Source organism: Idiotropiscis lumnitzeri, chromosome 2 (assembly GCF_059441095.1).
Source record: "Idiotropiscis lumnitzeri isolate Australia: NSW breed Sydney's pygmy pipehorse chromosome 2, RoL_Ilum_1.0, whole genome shotgun sequence".
Classification (NCBI taxonomy): Eukaryota; Metazoa; Chordata; class Actinopteri; order Syngnathiformes; family Syngnathidae; genus Idiotropiscis; species Idiotropiscis lumnitzeri.
The window spans coordinates 24175591-24193142 of NC_142392.1; the positions used below are offsets into that span (position 1 = coordinate 24175591).

At 41.2% G+C, this 17552-nt stretch overlaps 2 protein-coding genes across 3 annotated transcripts in view; both read left to right on the forward strand.

The window, feature by feature from the left end:
- Window positions 1-10518, forward strand: part of LOC148342047 (uncharacterized) — a 35836-nt gene extending 25318 nt beyond the window's left edge. Inside the window, exons 4-5 of the mRNA XM_088288049.1 lie at window positions 10283-10346; window positions 10398-10518. Of these exons, the coding sequence (XP_088144175.1) occupies window positions 10283-10346; window positions 10398-10518 (185 nt within the window). The remainder of the gene's footprint in view (window positions 1-10282; window positions 10347-10397) is intronic.
- A 964-nt stretch (window positions 10519-11482) lies between these two features.
- LOC148342048 (uncharacterized) lies at window positions 11483-16787 on the forward strand. Of its 2 annotated transcripts, none has more exons than XM_088281216.1 (2): window positions 11483-11981; window positions 14771-16787. In XM_088281216.1, exons 1-2 carry the CDS (start codon window positions 11858-11860, stop codon window positions 16432-16434), a joined length of 1788 nt encoding a protein of 595 aa, XP_088137342.1. In that variant the 5' UTR covers window positions 11483-11857; the 3' UTR covers window positions 16435-16787. The 2 variants fall into 2 exon arrangements, 1 of the variants encoding a protein (XP_088137342.1); XR_015839733.1 differs by lacking the exon at window positions 11483-11981 and adding an exon at window positions 11994-13893 and having other exon boundaries at window positions 14771-14899.
- Window positions 16788-17552: the final 765 nt, after the last annotated feature.

Consider the following 17552-nt stretch of genomic DNA (forward strand, 5'->3'; position numbering starts at 1 on the left):
AATTTAACTAACAACTGTCTGGGAAGCAGAAGCTTGGGAATTACCTAAAACAGAGTAATTGTCAACCTGTTCAGGGATTGGAGAACAGTTAAGGGAAACATGGGGAAATCAAACAGTAAAAAGCTAGAAAAAAAGGATCCGAAACAACAATTGACGTGTAAGGACTAGAAATGTATAGAAAGCCAATGTCCAGAAAAAGTAAAACATTTAAACTTATGCTTGCGTAATGAAAGCCAGTTGAGCAAGTGGAACAAGTGATTTTATTGATGACTGGAAGGCACCGATGTCATAAGCACAGTTTCTTCTCACACCTTTTCCATTAAATACGATTAAAAAGACAACTGAAAAGCATAATGTTAAAAAATATGTATTAAGCTGACCAGCGAATTCATGTTCTAACAAAAAAACAAATATTAAAACTTATTATTTTTTTATTCCCCAGCCATTATTTTTGTATTTATTCAATTACTTCGACTTTTACCTGCTGGTACGCCGTCCGGTGTGCCCTGTGAATGTTATGATCCTCCAGCAGAACTGGAGGTTTGAAGAGGACTCTCCAAACGCAGACACGGAAAAAAGGTGGTGATACAAAGATAGTGTAGCGACTTTGTAAATAGTTCAAGGGTTCTGTGTTTTCCTCTTTTCTGTGGAGGCTGTGAAGGCAGCAGGGGAGTGAACGTTATGTTGTTGTTGTGTTGCTCTCTCTCTGATCGGCGTGGTTGCGGCCAACAGCAGCCGTTTTTGGCTTAATAATAAAAGCGTTCGCTGATGGACAAATTGGCCTGATATTATACAACGTTACAATATTTATTATAATCACAATATAGTCAGTGTAATCAGCGCTTCTCGCAGCAGCTGATGGCATGGCGCGAGACTATCGCTGGAGGAACGCCCACACAGCTGAAAAAACAAAAACACACGCAGCATGACAGGCACGGATCATGACAGTGAAATGAAAGGTGGCATTCTTCATTTATTTATTTATTCATTCATAACTGAAAGCCTCGCTCTCCGCCGTTGCCCGGCGGAAGGTGCTCCTATTCGGCTTAACTACCACGCACGCCGGCCGGTCTCCTTCGGAGCTCACGCACGATGTCCGATCGTGTACGTCGCCACCAATCGTGTCCGGGGGAACCTGCTCTTCTTCGGCCACTCTCTTCTTCGTCCACTCTCCTCTTCGGCGCACGCCGGCCGTCTAACCGCTTCAGCGCCCCCTTGTGCCGCTCGGCGAAACTACAATGTACCCGAATATTTTTTAGACCCGCGAAGCACTGAACCCGCAAAAGGTGAACCGCGAAGTAGCGGGGGTTCACTGTATTAAATGTATGTGAGGGAATATTTGAAGAGTTTGAGTTTTGTTCAATGGACCATACATATACGAGCCAGCCAAACACACCGAGAAAACCAGCGCTGACTCCAGTCGCCAACTCCTGACATACCAAAACCTTGAAGAGAAACTGAGACGATTTGCGTTTCTCTTTCTTGTTCTTTTTATAGTTCAACTTCTAGATCTGTTTTTCACCTTTTCACAACGTAATGAAGGCCAGTTGAGCAAGTGGAACAAGTGATTTTATTGATGATTGTGGAAGGCACCGATTTCATAAGCACAGTTTCTTCTCACACCTTTTCCATTAGGTACGATTAAAAAGACAGCTGAAAAGTATAATATTAACAAATGTTGTTACAGGCAAAGTTTCCTTTACATGTTTGATGTAAACACACAAAACAAATCATGATCACTCAGACACATTGCTTCTTCTGGCACAGATCACATTGGCTTAGTGTCAATAAAAAAGCTTTGCAAAATTCAATATATCATATTTTATTCAAAATCAAAATTTACATCTTACCACAAAGAGTCAGTTCCTTCAGTTATTTGTTTTCTTTTTTTTAAGCTTCAAGGATTGCTAATTTTCTCACCAGCACAATTGTGACTCTCCGCATATTGTTTAGTGGAGAATTTTTTAGCACAAACGCTGCAACTGAATGGCTTGTCTCCAGTGTGTGTTCTTGTGTGGTTTCGTAAATACGACTTTTGAGAGAACCTCTTGGCACAAACTGAGCAGGAAAAATGTTTTTCTCCACTATGTGTTCTTGTGTGTTTTGTGAAATTTGACTTATCAGAGAAACTTTTGCCACAAACTAAGCAGGAAAAAGGTTTTTCTCCACTGTGTGTTCTTGTGTGGATTGTTAAATCAAACTTTTGAGAGAAGCTTTTACCACAAACCAAGCAGGAAAATGTTTTTTCTCCAGTGTGTGTTCTTGTGTGGATTGTTAAATTTGCCTTATGAGAGAAGCATTTTCCACAAACTGAGCAGGAAAGAGGTTTTTCTCCAGTGTGCGTTCTTGTGTGGATTGTTAAACTTGAATTTTGAGAGAAGCTTTTACCACAAACTGAGCAGGAAAAAGGTTTTTCTCCAGTGTGCGTTCTTGTGTGGATTGTTAAACTTGAATTTTGAGAGAAGCATTTTCCACAAACTGAGCAGGAAAAAGGTTTTTCTCCACTGTGCGTTCTTGTGTGGATTGTTAGACTTGAATTTTGAGAGAAGCTTTTACCACAAACCAAGCAGGAAAATGTTTTTTCTCCAGTGTGTGTTCTTGTGTGAATTATTAAATATGACTTTCGAGAGTAACTTTTGCCACAAACTGAGCAGGAAAAAGGTTTTTCTCCAGTGTGCGTTCTTGTGTGGATTGTTAAACTTGAATTTTGAGAGAAGCATTTTCCACAAACTGAGCAGGAAAAAGGTTTTTCTCCAGTGTGCGTTCTTGTGTGGATTGTTAAACTTGAATTTTGAGGGAAGCTTTTACCACAAACTGAGCAGGAAAAAGGTTTTTCTCCACTGTGCGTTCTTACGTGCCCTTTTAAAGACAGCTTTGAAGTGAATGAGTCAGTGTGACATGCCCTTTCACCTTTGGCTTGCCCATCATCATCATCATCATCGTCATGATCGTCTGATAATGTGTCCTCATTATGTACTTGTGATGGCCCCCAGTGGTCTTCATCACCTTCTGTTGTCACATGATGACTTGAGCTGATGCTTGTAGGCTCCGCCCCTCTCTTGTCCTCACTCTCATCCTTGTTTTCATCTTCAGTCTTTATAGGGACAACGTTCACTGGTGACTTGTTGATCTCCTCCTCCTCCTTTTTAATGTGAGTCAAGTCTGGCTCCTCTTTCACAGAACGGAGATCGTATTCACTGACGTCTGTAGGACACAAAAAGACAAATTTGGTTTGGTCAAATCAAAGGTCAGGCGGCGACTTTGTTTTATATTGTTTCTACCGTGCTACCTTGACTTGTGCCTGCCGCACACGGAGCAATGCGTGCGACCCCAACTTGGACCGGACCATGGGGGCATTTCACAAAATTACGTCCTACGATGTAAACCTCCCTTTAGCAGCACAACAGTGATAAACGAGCATTTAAAAAGGAAGCACGTTGCGCCTGATGCCCCATTTCATTCCTGACATAGTCACAGACATTTCTGGAAGCGAGCTGAAGTTAGCACACATAGGCTATTGTGTGCGTCTGATGGAACACCTGTTGTGGCACCCTAACTTATTGATGCAGACCACTGGGGGCCATCGCAACATAATGTCATTGATAAAATAGGAATCGTTCAAGTGAAATATGTTTACAAGTATTTCATTTTGCATTAAGAGATAGAACTAAATATTCCTGGGCTTGTTGGTAGAAAAGGAGGTTGTGACGTTCTCCCTTTTTAAGCCCATCGTAAGCCAAAGAGATATATATTCAGTGGAACCTCGGTTCTCGACCATAATCTGTTCCAGAACCCTGTTCGAGAACCGATTTGTTCGAACACCGAATCAAATGCAATAGTTGTACGCACTACTTTTGTTTTTTCGCTAGTAGCAGCTTTGTTGCTTGCACTGACCTTCTTAGGAGGCATGATTAGGGGCTAAAACACTTCCCAGCACGGAGCACGTCCGCACGCGACAACAATTGGTCAATTGGCTGCTCAGCATCCCACCCTCGCGTACGCACTCACGCGTTATACCGGCGTTCGAACTCCGATGTTTGTTCGAACTGCGAAGCAACAATTTCTCTATTTTTTTTGTTCGAACTCCAATTAGTTCGACCTCAGAGTCGTTCGAGAACCGAGGTTCCACTGTATATATATACACAGTGGAAGCTCGGTTCTCGACCATAATCCGTTCCTGAACCCTGTTCGAAAAGCGAATTGTTTGAACACCGAAACCATTCCTTTGCTGCTTGCACTGACTTTCTTTGGAGGCATGATTTGGGGCTAAAACACTTCGTACACCTATATAAAACGCGAGAGCAAAACGCAGCACGTCCGCACGCGACAACAGTTGGTCACGAAGAGAGCAAGAGAGCGATCTACACCCGTACGCCGCTCAGCATCCCACCCTCGCATACGCACTCATGCGTCATACCGGCGTTCGAACTCCGAGGTTTGTTCGAACTGCGAAGCAAGAATTTCTCTATTTTTTTTGTTCGAACTCCAATTAGTTCGACCTCAGAGTCGTTCGAGAACCGAGGTTCCACTGTATATATATACACAGTGGAACCTCGGTTCTCGACCATAATCCGTTCCTGAACCCTGTTCGAAAAGCAAATTGTTCAAACACCGAAACATTCCTTTGCTGCTTGCACTGACTTTCTTTGGAGGCATGATTAGGGGCTAAAACACTTCGTACACCTATATAAAACGCGAGAGCAAAACGCAGCACGTCCGCACGCGACAACAGTTGGTCACGAAGAGAGCAAGAGAGCGATCTACACCCGTACGCCGCTCAGCATCCCGCCTTCGCATACGCACTCACGCGTCATACCGGCGTTCGAACTCCGATGTTTGTTCGAACTGCGAAGCAAGAATTTCTCTCTTTTTTTGTTCGAACTCCGATTAGTTCGACCTCAGAGTCATTCGAGAACCGAGGTTCCACTGTATATATATATTTTTTTTAAGCATTTTTGAAGGTGTGCCGCTACTTCGCGGATTTTCAGTTTTCACGGGTGTCAGGTTTAAAAAGGTCCTGACGCCTTCTTAGACTGAATTAAAATACAGAGAACCAGAGGAATAACCAGGGAAGGTTTTGTCTTTTCTCCATCGCGGATGGGAGGAGAAGCCAGGAGGTGAAGTAGACGTCTTGCCAGTTCAATCTCCCGCACTCTCACTGACTTCTTCGCCCAACCCTTTGGACTTTTATTCAGAGGAAAACGAAACTTATGGAAAGTGAAACTCAGGAAAACGAAACTTAACTTAGGCAAGTGTGTGTGTGCCAAAACAATGAGTGGCTGTGTGTGCATGTGCTGAAGCAATAATGTGAGTGTCTGTGTGTGTGTGTGCAATTATTAGTGATACAAATAGTGCATAAAAACATGATTATGAATACACAAAATTGGTGACATATCCTAACATCGATCTTGTAGGAAGCTTGAGCGCAAATGGCGTGCGACCAAACTTGAGGTCTTCCGTCAGGCATGGTGCGATAGTTTACTAATATACAAAGAAGCGCTTAATTTAGCCAAAACTAATTATTATTCTAGATTAATTGTCTTACATAAAAACAATCCTAAATATTTATTTGATACCGTAGCAATGCTAACGCAACAGCGACCAACCTCGGATAGCTCTTCCTATTCAGCTCACGATTTTATGCAATTTTTTACTCAGAAGATAGAATGTATTCGTGATGAGATTAAAGACACTGTTCTTAAAATTCCGTCGAATTCCGCGATAAATTGTGTTAATAGGGACATTAGGGCTGATAACTGTCCGATAACCTTATGTCAATTTAAAAAAATATCTCTTGAGAGCCTAACAAAATTGGTTAGTGCGGCAAAACCGACAACTTGTGTGCTCGATCCGCTTCCTGGCAAACTAATTAAAGAACTGTTTACGACCCTAGGACCGTCTGTTTTAAATATAATTAATCTATCACTTACCACGGGTGTAGTACCAGCAGCTTTTAGGACCGCCGTTATCCGACCGTTACTTAAGCAACCAAACCTTGACCCAGAGAGTCTCATCAACTATAGGCCGGTTTCAAATCTTCCGTTTATTGCAAAAATTCTTGAAAAAGTCGTAGCGCAACAACTTAATGAATATATGACTGTTAATAATCAATTTGAACCTTTCCAATCGGGTTTTAGAGCCGACCACTCTACTGAGACGGCCCTTGCTAAAGTTACTAATGATCTTCTCATAGCTATGGACGCCGACACCTCATCAATATTACTCTTACTCGATCTTAGTGCCGCTTTTGATACCGTTGATCATAACATATTATTAAAACGCCTTGAAACGTGTGTTGGCATTTCAGGTTCAGCGCTTTCTTGGTTTAATTCGTATCTGTCGGAGAGGACGCACCGTGTAATTCATGGCAATACGACTTCGGATCTTTGTAAGATCATATGTGGAGTTCCGCAGGGATCGGTACTTGGACCTCTATTGTTTAGCATCTATATGCTACCGCTTGGTGATATTATACGGAAATATAACATTAGTTTTCACTGTTACGCTGATGATACGCAATTATACATGCCGTTGGATATAACGAATCCCCGCGACTGCTATAAATTAGAGGCGTGCCTTGCCGAAATTAAACAATGGATGTCTTTCAATTTTTTGCGTCTTAACTCAGATAAAACCGAGATGCTCATCATTGGACCAGCGCGTCATCGGTACCTTTTCAAAGACACCACTCTGAATATCGATAAATGTAATATTATCCAAAAGGATTCAACAAAAAATCTCGGTGTTATATTTGACGCAACTATGTCTTTTCAAATGCACATTAAAAATATTACTCGAACTGCGTTTTTTCATCTGCGTAACATTGCTAAAATTCGCCCAATTCTATCAACGTGTGACGCGGAAATCTTAATCCATGCGTTTGTTACATCTCGCCTCGACTATTGTAACGCTTTGCTCTCGGGTCTCCCCATGTCGAGTATTAAAAGTCTGCAGTTAGTTCAAAATGCAGCAGCTAGACTCTTAACTAAGACGAGAAAGTTTGATCATATTACCCCGATATTAGCCAATTTGCATTGGCTTCCGGTCCACTTGAGATGTGATTTTAAAGTTCTGCTACTTACTTTTAAAATATTGCACGGCTTAGCACCTTCTTATCTCGTTGACCTCGTGGTACCATATGTTCCGTCCCGAAACCTTCGCTCACAAAATGCTGGTCTTTTAGTGATCCCGCGAGCCAAAAAGAAGTCCGCAGGTTCTAGAGCGTTCTCTATTCGGGCACCAATGCTTTGGAATGCACTTCCCTCAGATATTAGAGGCGCCACCTCAGTAGAAATGTTCAAAACACTATTAAAGACGCATTTATACTCTTGTGCATTTAGCTGAAATATTTGTTGGCCTGTTTACTGCCGCTTTTTTTTCTTTTGTTTTCTTTTCTGCCCCCTTTTCCCCCGGCTGGGGGATTAGGTGACGGTGACCCACTAGGAAGTTTAAGGCATTGACCAACTGGGCATGCACCTGTTCCAGTGATGTCGTCTTCCTGCAGCGCGACATTTGATCAATTTATTTATATACTTTAGCATCTAATTTAATTATTTGTTGGCCTGTTTACTGCCGCTTCTTCTCTTTTCTGCCCCCTCCTTCCCCTGCTTGGGAATTAATTGATGGGGACATGCTTTGAAGATTACGGCACTGACGAACCGGGAAGGGACCTGCTCTGCCGAAGTCGTCTTCATGCAGCGCCTTTTCTGATTTCCTTATATTTCAGCACTTCATTGAACTACTTGTTGGCCTGTTTGCTATTTCTGTTCTTTCTTTTCTGTTCCCAATTCCCCGAATTAGGTGATGGCGATTCACTTGGAAGTGGCTGTACTGAATTTACACCAACTGACCGGTACAAGATCGAAGGCTCATCTTCGGATATGCTGCCATGGATATTACGGCCCTGGATGATGACCCACTCCACTGAAGTCATCTTCCTGCAGCACTTCATTCAATTGACTCTTATATTATCTCATCTATTATTGCATAGCATCATTGTATGTGCCAAATGTTGCCCAGTTGGCATCCATTGCAGCCTGGTCATCCTGGAAGGGGGATTCCCCCATCTGTGGTCCCTTCTCAAGGTTTCTCACTTTTCCCCTAATGAGGTTTTGTGAGTTTTTCCTTGCCCTCCTGGGGGTTAAGATCGGGGATGTCGATTGTGGCTATGTAAAGCCCTTTGAGACTGTCTGTGATTAAGGGCTATACAAATAAAATTGACTTGACTTGACTTGACTTCTCTCTTGGCCTCCTTAACCTGCAAGTACAACAATTTTAGTCACGCTCCTTAATCCAATCCCATATTTTCCTTTTCTGATGTCGTGCAAAATTATGTACAAAATGTGTTCTACTTGGACCGATTAGCATTTTTCATTGATGGACTATTTCGCCTGATGTCTGCCACCGGAAGAAGCACGCCCTTGTGGACGGCCAACTGGAACAGCTGTGTAATGACGACATTATTGGATGGGTCACTGCCGGAAGTCTCACTCCATTCACGTCTCGCCCTGGCCACATAGACCAGGCCTGTCTCCCCCTTCCTCACCTGAAAGACACAGCCACATCGGCCCCAACAGGGCCAGAAATATCTGATGCACGGCACGGCCAATCTCACCTGAGGTGTCCCCATTCAGCCGGTGACCGTCATGCTGGTCTGTAGGTCTGGCCTCGGCCTCAAGTAAGGACAGTTCCTGACAAGTAAATTTTGTCCCGCATGTAACTCTGTAATCCTGTTTTGAAACAATTCTGATACTGCTTATGATCAATTACAGCATCAATAAGAGTGACTAGTAGCGAGACTGATACCCAATCGCCAGGCTACAATGGGTTAAGTTGTCTGTTATATCCAATCAGACAAGCGTGAGCCCTTGAGTAGACACTGCTTATAATCAGTTACAGTATCAAATAATATAATAGTCACAACTCATGATCAATTGCTATGACTTATTATTAACTTCAGGATCGCGGATCGTCGGCGACTTACATGGACAGCAAACACTTCACTGCGTTAAACAAGCGGCACATTTTATTTAACCCACAGTATAAAGTGTACAAGCAAGCAAGCAACAATTGTATCTCAGCTCATAGATTACATGCAATACATAAATCTCATTACCGTGTGCTGGAAGGACGGAGAGCCCCGGCGTCCTCAGTAATGCGAGCAAAAAATACGATGCTGGGCGTCCGCGCGTAGAACCCTCAGCCGACTCCACTTTCGTTTTGCCTCCGTTACATTCTTATAGCCAATATCGCACCCCATCCCCTCCCGTTCGAGTGCGCTTTGATGGTTTGCATGGCCCTTCGCACAACCTTGGCCTTTGCCAATCCTTACTCCCTTTTCGATACTCCCTTTTTTCGTTATCGGCTGTACCTTTTCGCATGAGTCAGACATTCCTGGTGCTTAGGCCCTGTGCGAATTCCCTCCAATTATTCCCATTCTCATAACACATAGACACAGACATCTACTAACGCGTGTATATAGGTATAAAATGGTTATTATGCAGCATTTATGTGGTAAAACAACATTAATAAACCATATTTCACTTCAGTGATGCACAGGAATGACATTACAGCTCGCTCCACAGTCTATTTGAAATTTAACTTGTGTAGTGTCAATTAGCATACCAGCAAAGAGTTGTTTTTCTGGAGTATGTCTGTCTCCAATCTGGTTCAAGTTCTCTTTTGTCTCAACGATGTGGGTTATCATCATAATATCTTCATATTCTTTTTTTATCTTGCTCTTGAATTGCATTCACAGCTCTATCATTTTTACCATGTGCATTTTTTGTCTTACACATAGCAGCAAAATGATTATCCTTCCCACATTTTTTACACTTTTTTCCAAAAGCAGGGCACTTCTTTTTATTCCACTCATGCTTCTTGCCACAAAACTTACAGCAAACATCACCTCTGCTTGCTTTTTCTTGTTTGAGTAGATGCACTTCCTCCTCTGACTGCCCTTGCAGTGTTTTGCAGTTTTCTCGTGACAACTCTGTTGCTCGACAAATCTTCATGCGTTTTTCTAATGTCAGATTGTCTTCTCTCAGTAGTCTTTCCCTCAGCGCATTGTCGTTTGTGCCACACACGATTCTATCTTTTATCAATGAGTCTCTCAGCTGCTCAAAATTGCAGGTGCTGGTCAAAACTCTCAATTCAGTAACGTACTTGTCCACATTTTCGCCCGGTGTCTGATCTCTCATGAAGAATCTGTATCTCTCCACAGTCTCCTTTAACTTAGGGTTACAATGTTCGTCGAATTTTCTCATCATCTCCCTCACGGTAGTTCTTGCCGACACAACATCCATCAACAACGTGTTCAACAGTTCTCTACCTTCTTCGCCTATGAGGTAATGAAACAGCTTGCATTTCGTGGATTCCTCCGAGTCCGGCATTGTCAGGTCCACATACAATGTGAATTCCTCTTTCCACGCTTTCCACGTCTTCGTCAAATTGTTTGAATCCAAAGCCAGAATCGGCGGCGGTCGCAGTCCTTCCATCGCAGCGACTGTCCGTAGTTAGCTTCCGTGCTAACAAGCTAGCGATCCTTTCAACACTCTCTTCCCGTCGCCAGTTATGACTCACGCGCTGCCACCATGTTTCACTCTGTCCTTTTTCTCATACAGAGTGGACGGTTAAAGCATTGACTTGCTTACTTCACTTTTATTAACTTCTTAACTTTTGCAGTACAGTACGTTACTTCAGTCTGTTGACATAGAGAAAACGTCACTTCCTCCTTCTCTCGTCCGTCACTGTAATCGGCCCCTAAGCAACATAACATAACTAACAATAATATTGTTACAGTAACCATTAAAAAAACGTATAGTCACCATAAAATTATTTTTTAAAAAAACGTATCGTAAACATACTAAAGCTGTTGCTTTATGTTATTTACAAATATTTTTTGTTTAAAATCCCCCTGGCTCTTCTTTTTGTCTTTTCTATATTATGTACGTATTAATAACTGTGTTTGGTTTGCTGATGTTAATAAAGTTTTTTATTTAAACCGTATGAAGTAATATTTATCATCTCATCAATATTTGCAGAACAGAGTACTGAGTTTCGAGATCCTCACAATAATAGTTCTCAAAATCATATTTCTTAGGAATTTAGCTTCGTTAAGGGATATTTTATTGACAAGCTAACATCACTATACAAAGACAAAAAAAATTTGGTGGTGGGGGGGAGCGAATATTTTTCCTCTTGGTAGGGGTGGGCGTGAAATAATTGAGAAGCACTGCTAGTATATGCAGAAATTATATTCATACAATCTTGCAGCCCGAGTGAACCACAGCATTGTTGCAAGTTCGGTCGGAGAAATGGAAACGTCCCACTGCTGTAGCAGCAGCGGCTTCTCGGGGCATAGGCAGAAGTGACGTATGAGCTGACTGGCCAATGTGGCGTTAATTTAGTTATTTTGCAAAAAAAAAAATATCGACCCAATTAAAATATTATATAAAATATATATTAAAATAGAACAGCCAGGGGTAAAACAAACACAGAGTCAAAGAAATATATTTGAAAAATACGTGCTTAAGGCATGACGTCATTACCTAGCGCGCAGCTTCCGAAGGACCTCGACCAGATCCACCGACTCCTCCACACCGGAACAAAAACAGCCACCGCTAAATTCTTCTGATTTAGTGTGGAACTGACTGTAATTTTCTCATAGGATGTCCAGTGCTACTCTAAAGGACTACGACATAATTAATTAAGTCTTTGTGTCCCGATAACCTCATCTTCGCGCGTTGATGCTTTTCGGCGTAGTTAGCTTAGCTTGTTAGCTAGCTAGCCGCTAACAAAAGAGGCACATGACTCTACGTCAAGCAGAGATCGGAATTATTGGAATTATCATTTGAAAATGTGTCAAAGAACGACACCAAAGTACAAAGAGGAACTTTGTGGAATAAAAGAAGAGAACGAGCAACATCTTCAACTGCTGGGCGAAGTTAGGAAGCAGCTTCGTGTTGTGCCACTCGAAGCAGGTTTGTACACGTCTTACTCTCATTTGCTTTGTACAGAACGACTTTCTATCGTTAGAAATATGCATCACAACATTAAGTTGTTTGGGGAAATCGTTCAAGGTTATTGCCGTTTTATTTTTAAATATTGTCTTTTACTTGTCGGTTTGCTGAACATTTGTTTATGCCAAATGAAATCAGTGCAGAAAATAAATGTCAAAGAATAACCAATAGTGGGGGTAAACTCCATGTTTTTCCCAGTATAAAATTTGAGCTCGTTAAAACATTTTACATTTTCTGGGTTTTATATCTTGTTCAAGCAAGTCCTTACGGAAGGAATTCTGCCTGACTCTAAAAAATGTGCACACTGCGGCGAAAACATCAATGGCGGTTGATCAATTTTAGTGGATAAAACACAAAATATTAAGTTATTTTAAAAAATCAAGTACGTATTGGTCTTATTTATTTATTAACTTTGTACTGCCTCGGTCAATAAACCTCGGGTGGCCCAGCACTGTTTTATGCACGTGTGCGTAGTTTCACCCCATCCAAACATTTAAAATACATTGAATGCATCCATCCAGGGTTGCACGGATCTCATCAGTGAACAAGCGCATGCTGCAAGGAATGCATCTGCATCTTTGGCTTACTATGGTGTTAGAATAATATTAAGAGGTTATTATACATTTGCCGTGACGCAGCTTATTTTAATATGTAGTGCATAAAACATGTTGCAGTTTAATAGAGTGAACTATGCTTGAGTGTTTACAGTTTGAGTGTGGCAGGGCGGTGGCACTTCTTCAGAAGTGCCGATGAAGTAAACAACACCGTGATGAGCCCTGATAAGAAGAAGTTGGCCCCAAAGTCTGACGCAAACAGCATCGTGCTGGGTCCTGATAGAAGATGTTGACGACAAAGTCAGCTGCGACCCATGGCGGCACGCCAATGATAAACCAGACTAAACCAGCTTTTGAGAAGACGAACTGTACCACCCTTGAGTGTAATCTGATTTCTTGAAGTGTAATCTGATTTCCCGATGTTATAAAAGGGAATGTGTGAAAAGCATCGGGGAACAGAGGGGAGATAAAGTTGTCAAATAAACTTTGTTAACCTTTCTGTAGCCACTTGGGCTGCATCTCTCTCTCCTTCCAGCTATGAACCCTATATGTCAAATTGGCGAACCTGACATATGGGCTTAAAAAGGGAGAAGGCCACAATCCCCTTTTCGACCAACAAGCCCAGGAACATTTAGTTCCTGGTAATAAAGTTCCTGTGGCCTAGGTGGTTTGCATCTCCCCCACAACTCAAAGTTCTTGATAATGTATGCAAATGACAATGATGACGGAACAATGGGAGGTGTTGTGTTACTTTGTTACTCATTACTGACACCCTTTGGCTGTTAAGCATCATTGCGGTTACAAAATAATTCAGTGAACTCATAATATTTTGGTGTATCTTAGTCGAATTTTAATACATATTGGATAACTTTAAAATATACAGTCATTTTTCAAATTTGTCAACATAAAAGTTAGAGTGAAAGTGTTGCTTAATTTATGTGGAGGGGTTTTGACTCTTCGAACGTTAATTTTGTTTTAAAATGTATTTAGAAACAGAAATTTTATAAAAAAGTAAAAAGGGGAATGTTGGAACGTAATAGCGGGCTAAATGTTATTTTGGGCATAAAAACAAACAAACGTAAATCATGCAATAAATAGCGACTCTGATTCCAGCGCCCCTTTAATTCTTTTTGGTATCCAAAATATAATGGAAGTGAGGTAAATTTCCGCTGTTGATGTGCGGGTCTGGCTCAGCTCCCCTCCGGACAGGTCGCCAGGAAAGGTTGGCTTGGTGATGGAAAAAACTTCTGACACACACCGGTGGTTGGAAGAAGATTTTATTGATCTCAGCTGATGTCAGAAGTTCCCAAAAGAAAAAGGTGTCTCCCTCTCGCGCCTTCCCTTCTTATAGGGAAGACAAACAAAAGACATGAATATCTAATTCTCGCTTGTTGCATAGTCATTTTTATCCTGCTGCCTCTCAACTGCCCCTCAAACTGCCCCCCCCCGTGGCTGCGGGGCACAGACTCCCCGCCGGTGCGACTTCCCGGCGGCAGACCCCTCTTTTGTAAACACCCTCTTCAGGACGCAGATAACCCCTGTTCAACTTCCTGACCCCCCGTAGATAAGGCTAAAGTCCTGCGCCTCTCAGGGCTGCAATCTACGTGTCAAAAGGGGGGGTCAGGAAGCCCTGGGGGAGTTCAAAGCAACAGTTGTCATGGCCATAAAATAAGTTGTCTATGTCAGACCTTGTGAAAATACACTACAGAAGCAAAAAGTACCCACGATGAAACTATCTCTAAATGCAAAAAGAAATACTTGTAAACATCACTTGAAGGATTCCTATTCTATCAATGACATTATGTTGCGATGGCCCCCAGTGGTCTGCATCAATATGTTAGGGTCCCACAACAGGTGTTCCATCAGACGCACACAATAGCCTGTGTGTGCTAACTTCAGCTCGCTTCCAGAAACGTCTGTGACTATGTCAGGAATGAAATCGGGCATCAGCCGCAACGTGCTTCCTTTTTAAATGCTCGTTTATCACTGTTGTGCTGCTAGGAAAGGGAGGTTTACATCTTAGGACGTAATTTTGTGAAATGTCCCCATGGTCTGGTCCAAATCGGGGTCGCACGCATTGTTCCGTGTGCAGCAGGCACAAGTCAAGGTAGCACGGTAGAAACAATATAAGACAAAGTCGCCGCCTGAGCTTTGACTTGACCAAACAAAATGTGTGTTTGTCTTTGTGTCCTACAGACGTCAGTGAAAACGATCTCCTTTATGTAAAAGAGGAGCCAGACTTGACTCACATCAAAAAGGAGGAGGAGGAGGAGGAGATCAACAAGTCACCAGTGAACGTTATCCCTATAAAGACTGAAGATGAAAACAAGGATGAGAGTGAGGACAAGAGAGGGGCGGAGCCTACGAGCAGCAGTTCAAGTCATCACGTGACAACAGAAGGTGATGAAGACCACTGGGGGCCATCACAAGCACAAAATGAGGACACATCAGATGCTCATGACGATGATGATGATACTAATGATGATGATGATGATGATGGGCAAGCCAAAGGTGAAAGGGCATGTCACACTGACTCATTCACTTCAAAGCTGTCTTTAAAAGGGCACAGAAAAACACACAGTGGTGAAAAATCTTTTTCCTGCTCAGTTTGTGGCAAAAGCTTCTCTCAAAAGTTTGATTTAACAATCCACACAAGAATTCACAGTGGAGAAAAATCTTTTTCATGCTCAGTTTGTGGCAAAAGCTTCTCTCAAAAGGCACAATTAACAAGGCACACAAGAACACACACTGGAGAAAAACCTTTTTCCTGCTCAGTTTGTGGAAAAAGCTTCTCTCAAAAGTCACATTTAACAAGTCACACAAAAACACACAGTGGAGAAAAGCCTTTTTCCTGCTCAGTTTGTGGCAAAAGCTTCTCTCAAAAGGCACAATTAACAAGGCACACAAGAACACACACTGGAGAAAAACCTTTTTCCTGCTCAGTTTGTGGCAAGAGTTTCTCTCATAAGATAAGTTTAACAAAACACACAACAACACACAGTGGTGAAAAACCTATTTCCTGCTCAGTTTGTGGAAAATGCTTCTCAAGAAAGACATATTTAACAGAACACGCAAGAACACACACTGGAGAAAAACCTTTTTCATGCTCAGTTTGTGGAAAAAGCTTCTCTCAAAAGTCACATTTAACAAGTCACACAAAAACACACAGTGGAGAAAAACCTTTTTCCTGCTCAGTTTGTGGCAAAAGCTTTTCTTCAAAGTCAAATTTAATAAAACACACAAGAACACACACTGGAGAAAAACCTTATTCATGCTCCGTTTGTGGAAAATGCTTCTCTCAAAAGTCACATTTAACAAGGCACACAAGAACACACAGTGGAGAAAAACCTTTTTCATGCTCAGTTTGTGGAAAATGCTTCTCTCAAAAGTCACATTTCACAGAACACACAAGAAAACACAGTGGAGAAAACCCTTTTTCCTGCTCAGTTTGTGGCAAGAGTTGCTCTCGAAAGTCTGATTTAATAAATCACACAAGAACACACACTGGAGAAAACCCTTTTTCCTGCTCAGTTTGTGGCAAAAGCTTCTCTTTTAAGACAAATTTAAAAACACATACACGATTACACACTGGAGAAAAACCTTTTTCATGCTCAGTTTGTGGAAAATGCTTCTCTCAAAATTCAAGTTTAACATATCACACAAGAACGCACAGTGGAGAAAAACATTTTTCCTGCTCAGTTTGTGGCAAGAGGTTCTCTCGAAAGTCGCTTTTACGAAGCCACACAAGAACACACAGTGGAGACAAGCCATTCAGTTGCAGCGTTTGCGCTAAAAAATTCTTCACTAAACGTAGTGCTGAGAGACACAATTGTGCTGGTGAGAAAAGCAGCGATCCTTGAAGCTTAAAAAAAAGAAAACAAAAAACTGAAGGAACTGACTCTTAGTGGTAAGATGTAAATGTGATTTTGAATAAAATATGAAAAATGTAATTTTGCAAAGCTCTTTTATTGACATGAAGCCAATGGGATCAGAGCCAGAATTATCAATGTGTTTGTGTGATGATGATCTTTTTTTTTGTGATTTTACATCAAGATGTAAATGAAATTAATTGCCTTTGCCTGGAATAACATTTGTTAACATTATGCTTTTCAGTTTTCTTTTTAAACGTACTTAATGGAAAAGGTGTGAGAACAAACTGCTTATGAAATCGTTGCCTTCCACAATCATCAATAAAATTACGTGTTCTACTTGCTCAACTGGCCTTCATTACGCCGTGAAAAGGTGAAAAACTAAACTCGAAAAAGAACAAGAAAGAGAAACGCAAATAGTCTCAGTTTCTCTCAAAGGTTTTGGAATGTCAGGAGTTGGCAACTTGATGGCGACTGGAGTCAGCGCTGGTTTTCTCGCTGTGTTTGGCTGGCTCGTATATGAATGGTCCATTGAACAAAACTCAAACTCTTCAAATATCCCCTCACATACATTTAATATTTCGCTTTCTGAATAAATTTCTGACTAGCTAAAACCTCTTTCCAGGTTGAGCTCTATCAAGCGTTTGGGGCTTGTTGCTAAGCAGAATCTTACTTCGGAAAAAACGTATCATTTTGTCAAATATACTAAATATTTTTGTTCATGCTCTATTATATTTTTTATATTATTTTTATAATGAAATAGGGAAATATTAAAATTGGCAACCACATACAGACCTAATTCAATTAATAAGAAATATGGAAACATTTTATAAATATTGAGCTCATTGAGAAGAGTCCTAATCTTGAAATAAATATTGAAATGTAAAAAATACTTATGTATTTAATTAATTCAATAACCCGACCCCGGATGAGCGGCAGAAAATGGATGGAATAATTTAAATTGCATACATATTCAAATGAACAAATATGTTAAGAAATAATCAAGAGTGAAATAAAATGGTTTAAATTAATATTGATATAATTTCACATATTAAAATAATTGAATAAATATTGTAGTATTACATAAGCAAGCTTAAATATAAGTTGAA

Coding starts and splice junctions, on each gene's coding strand:
- LOC148342048 (XM_088281216.1), top strand. CDS start 11,858: ATGTGTCAAAGAACGACACCAAAGTACAAAGAGGAACTTTGTGGAATA. Junction 11,982..14,770: donor TGTTGTGCCACTCGAAGCAG/GTTTGTACACGT, acceptor TGTGTCCTACAG/ACGTCAGTGAAAACGATCTC.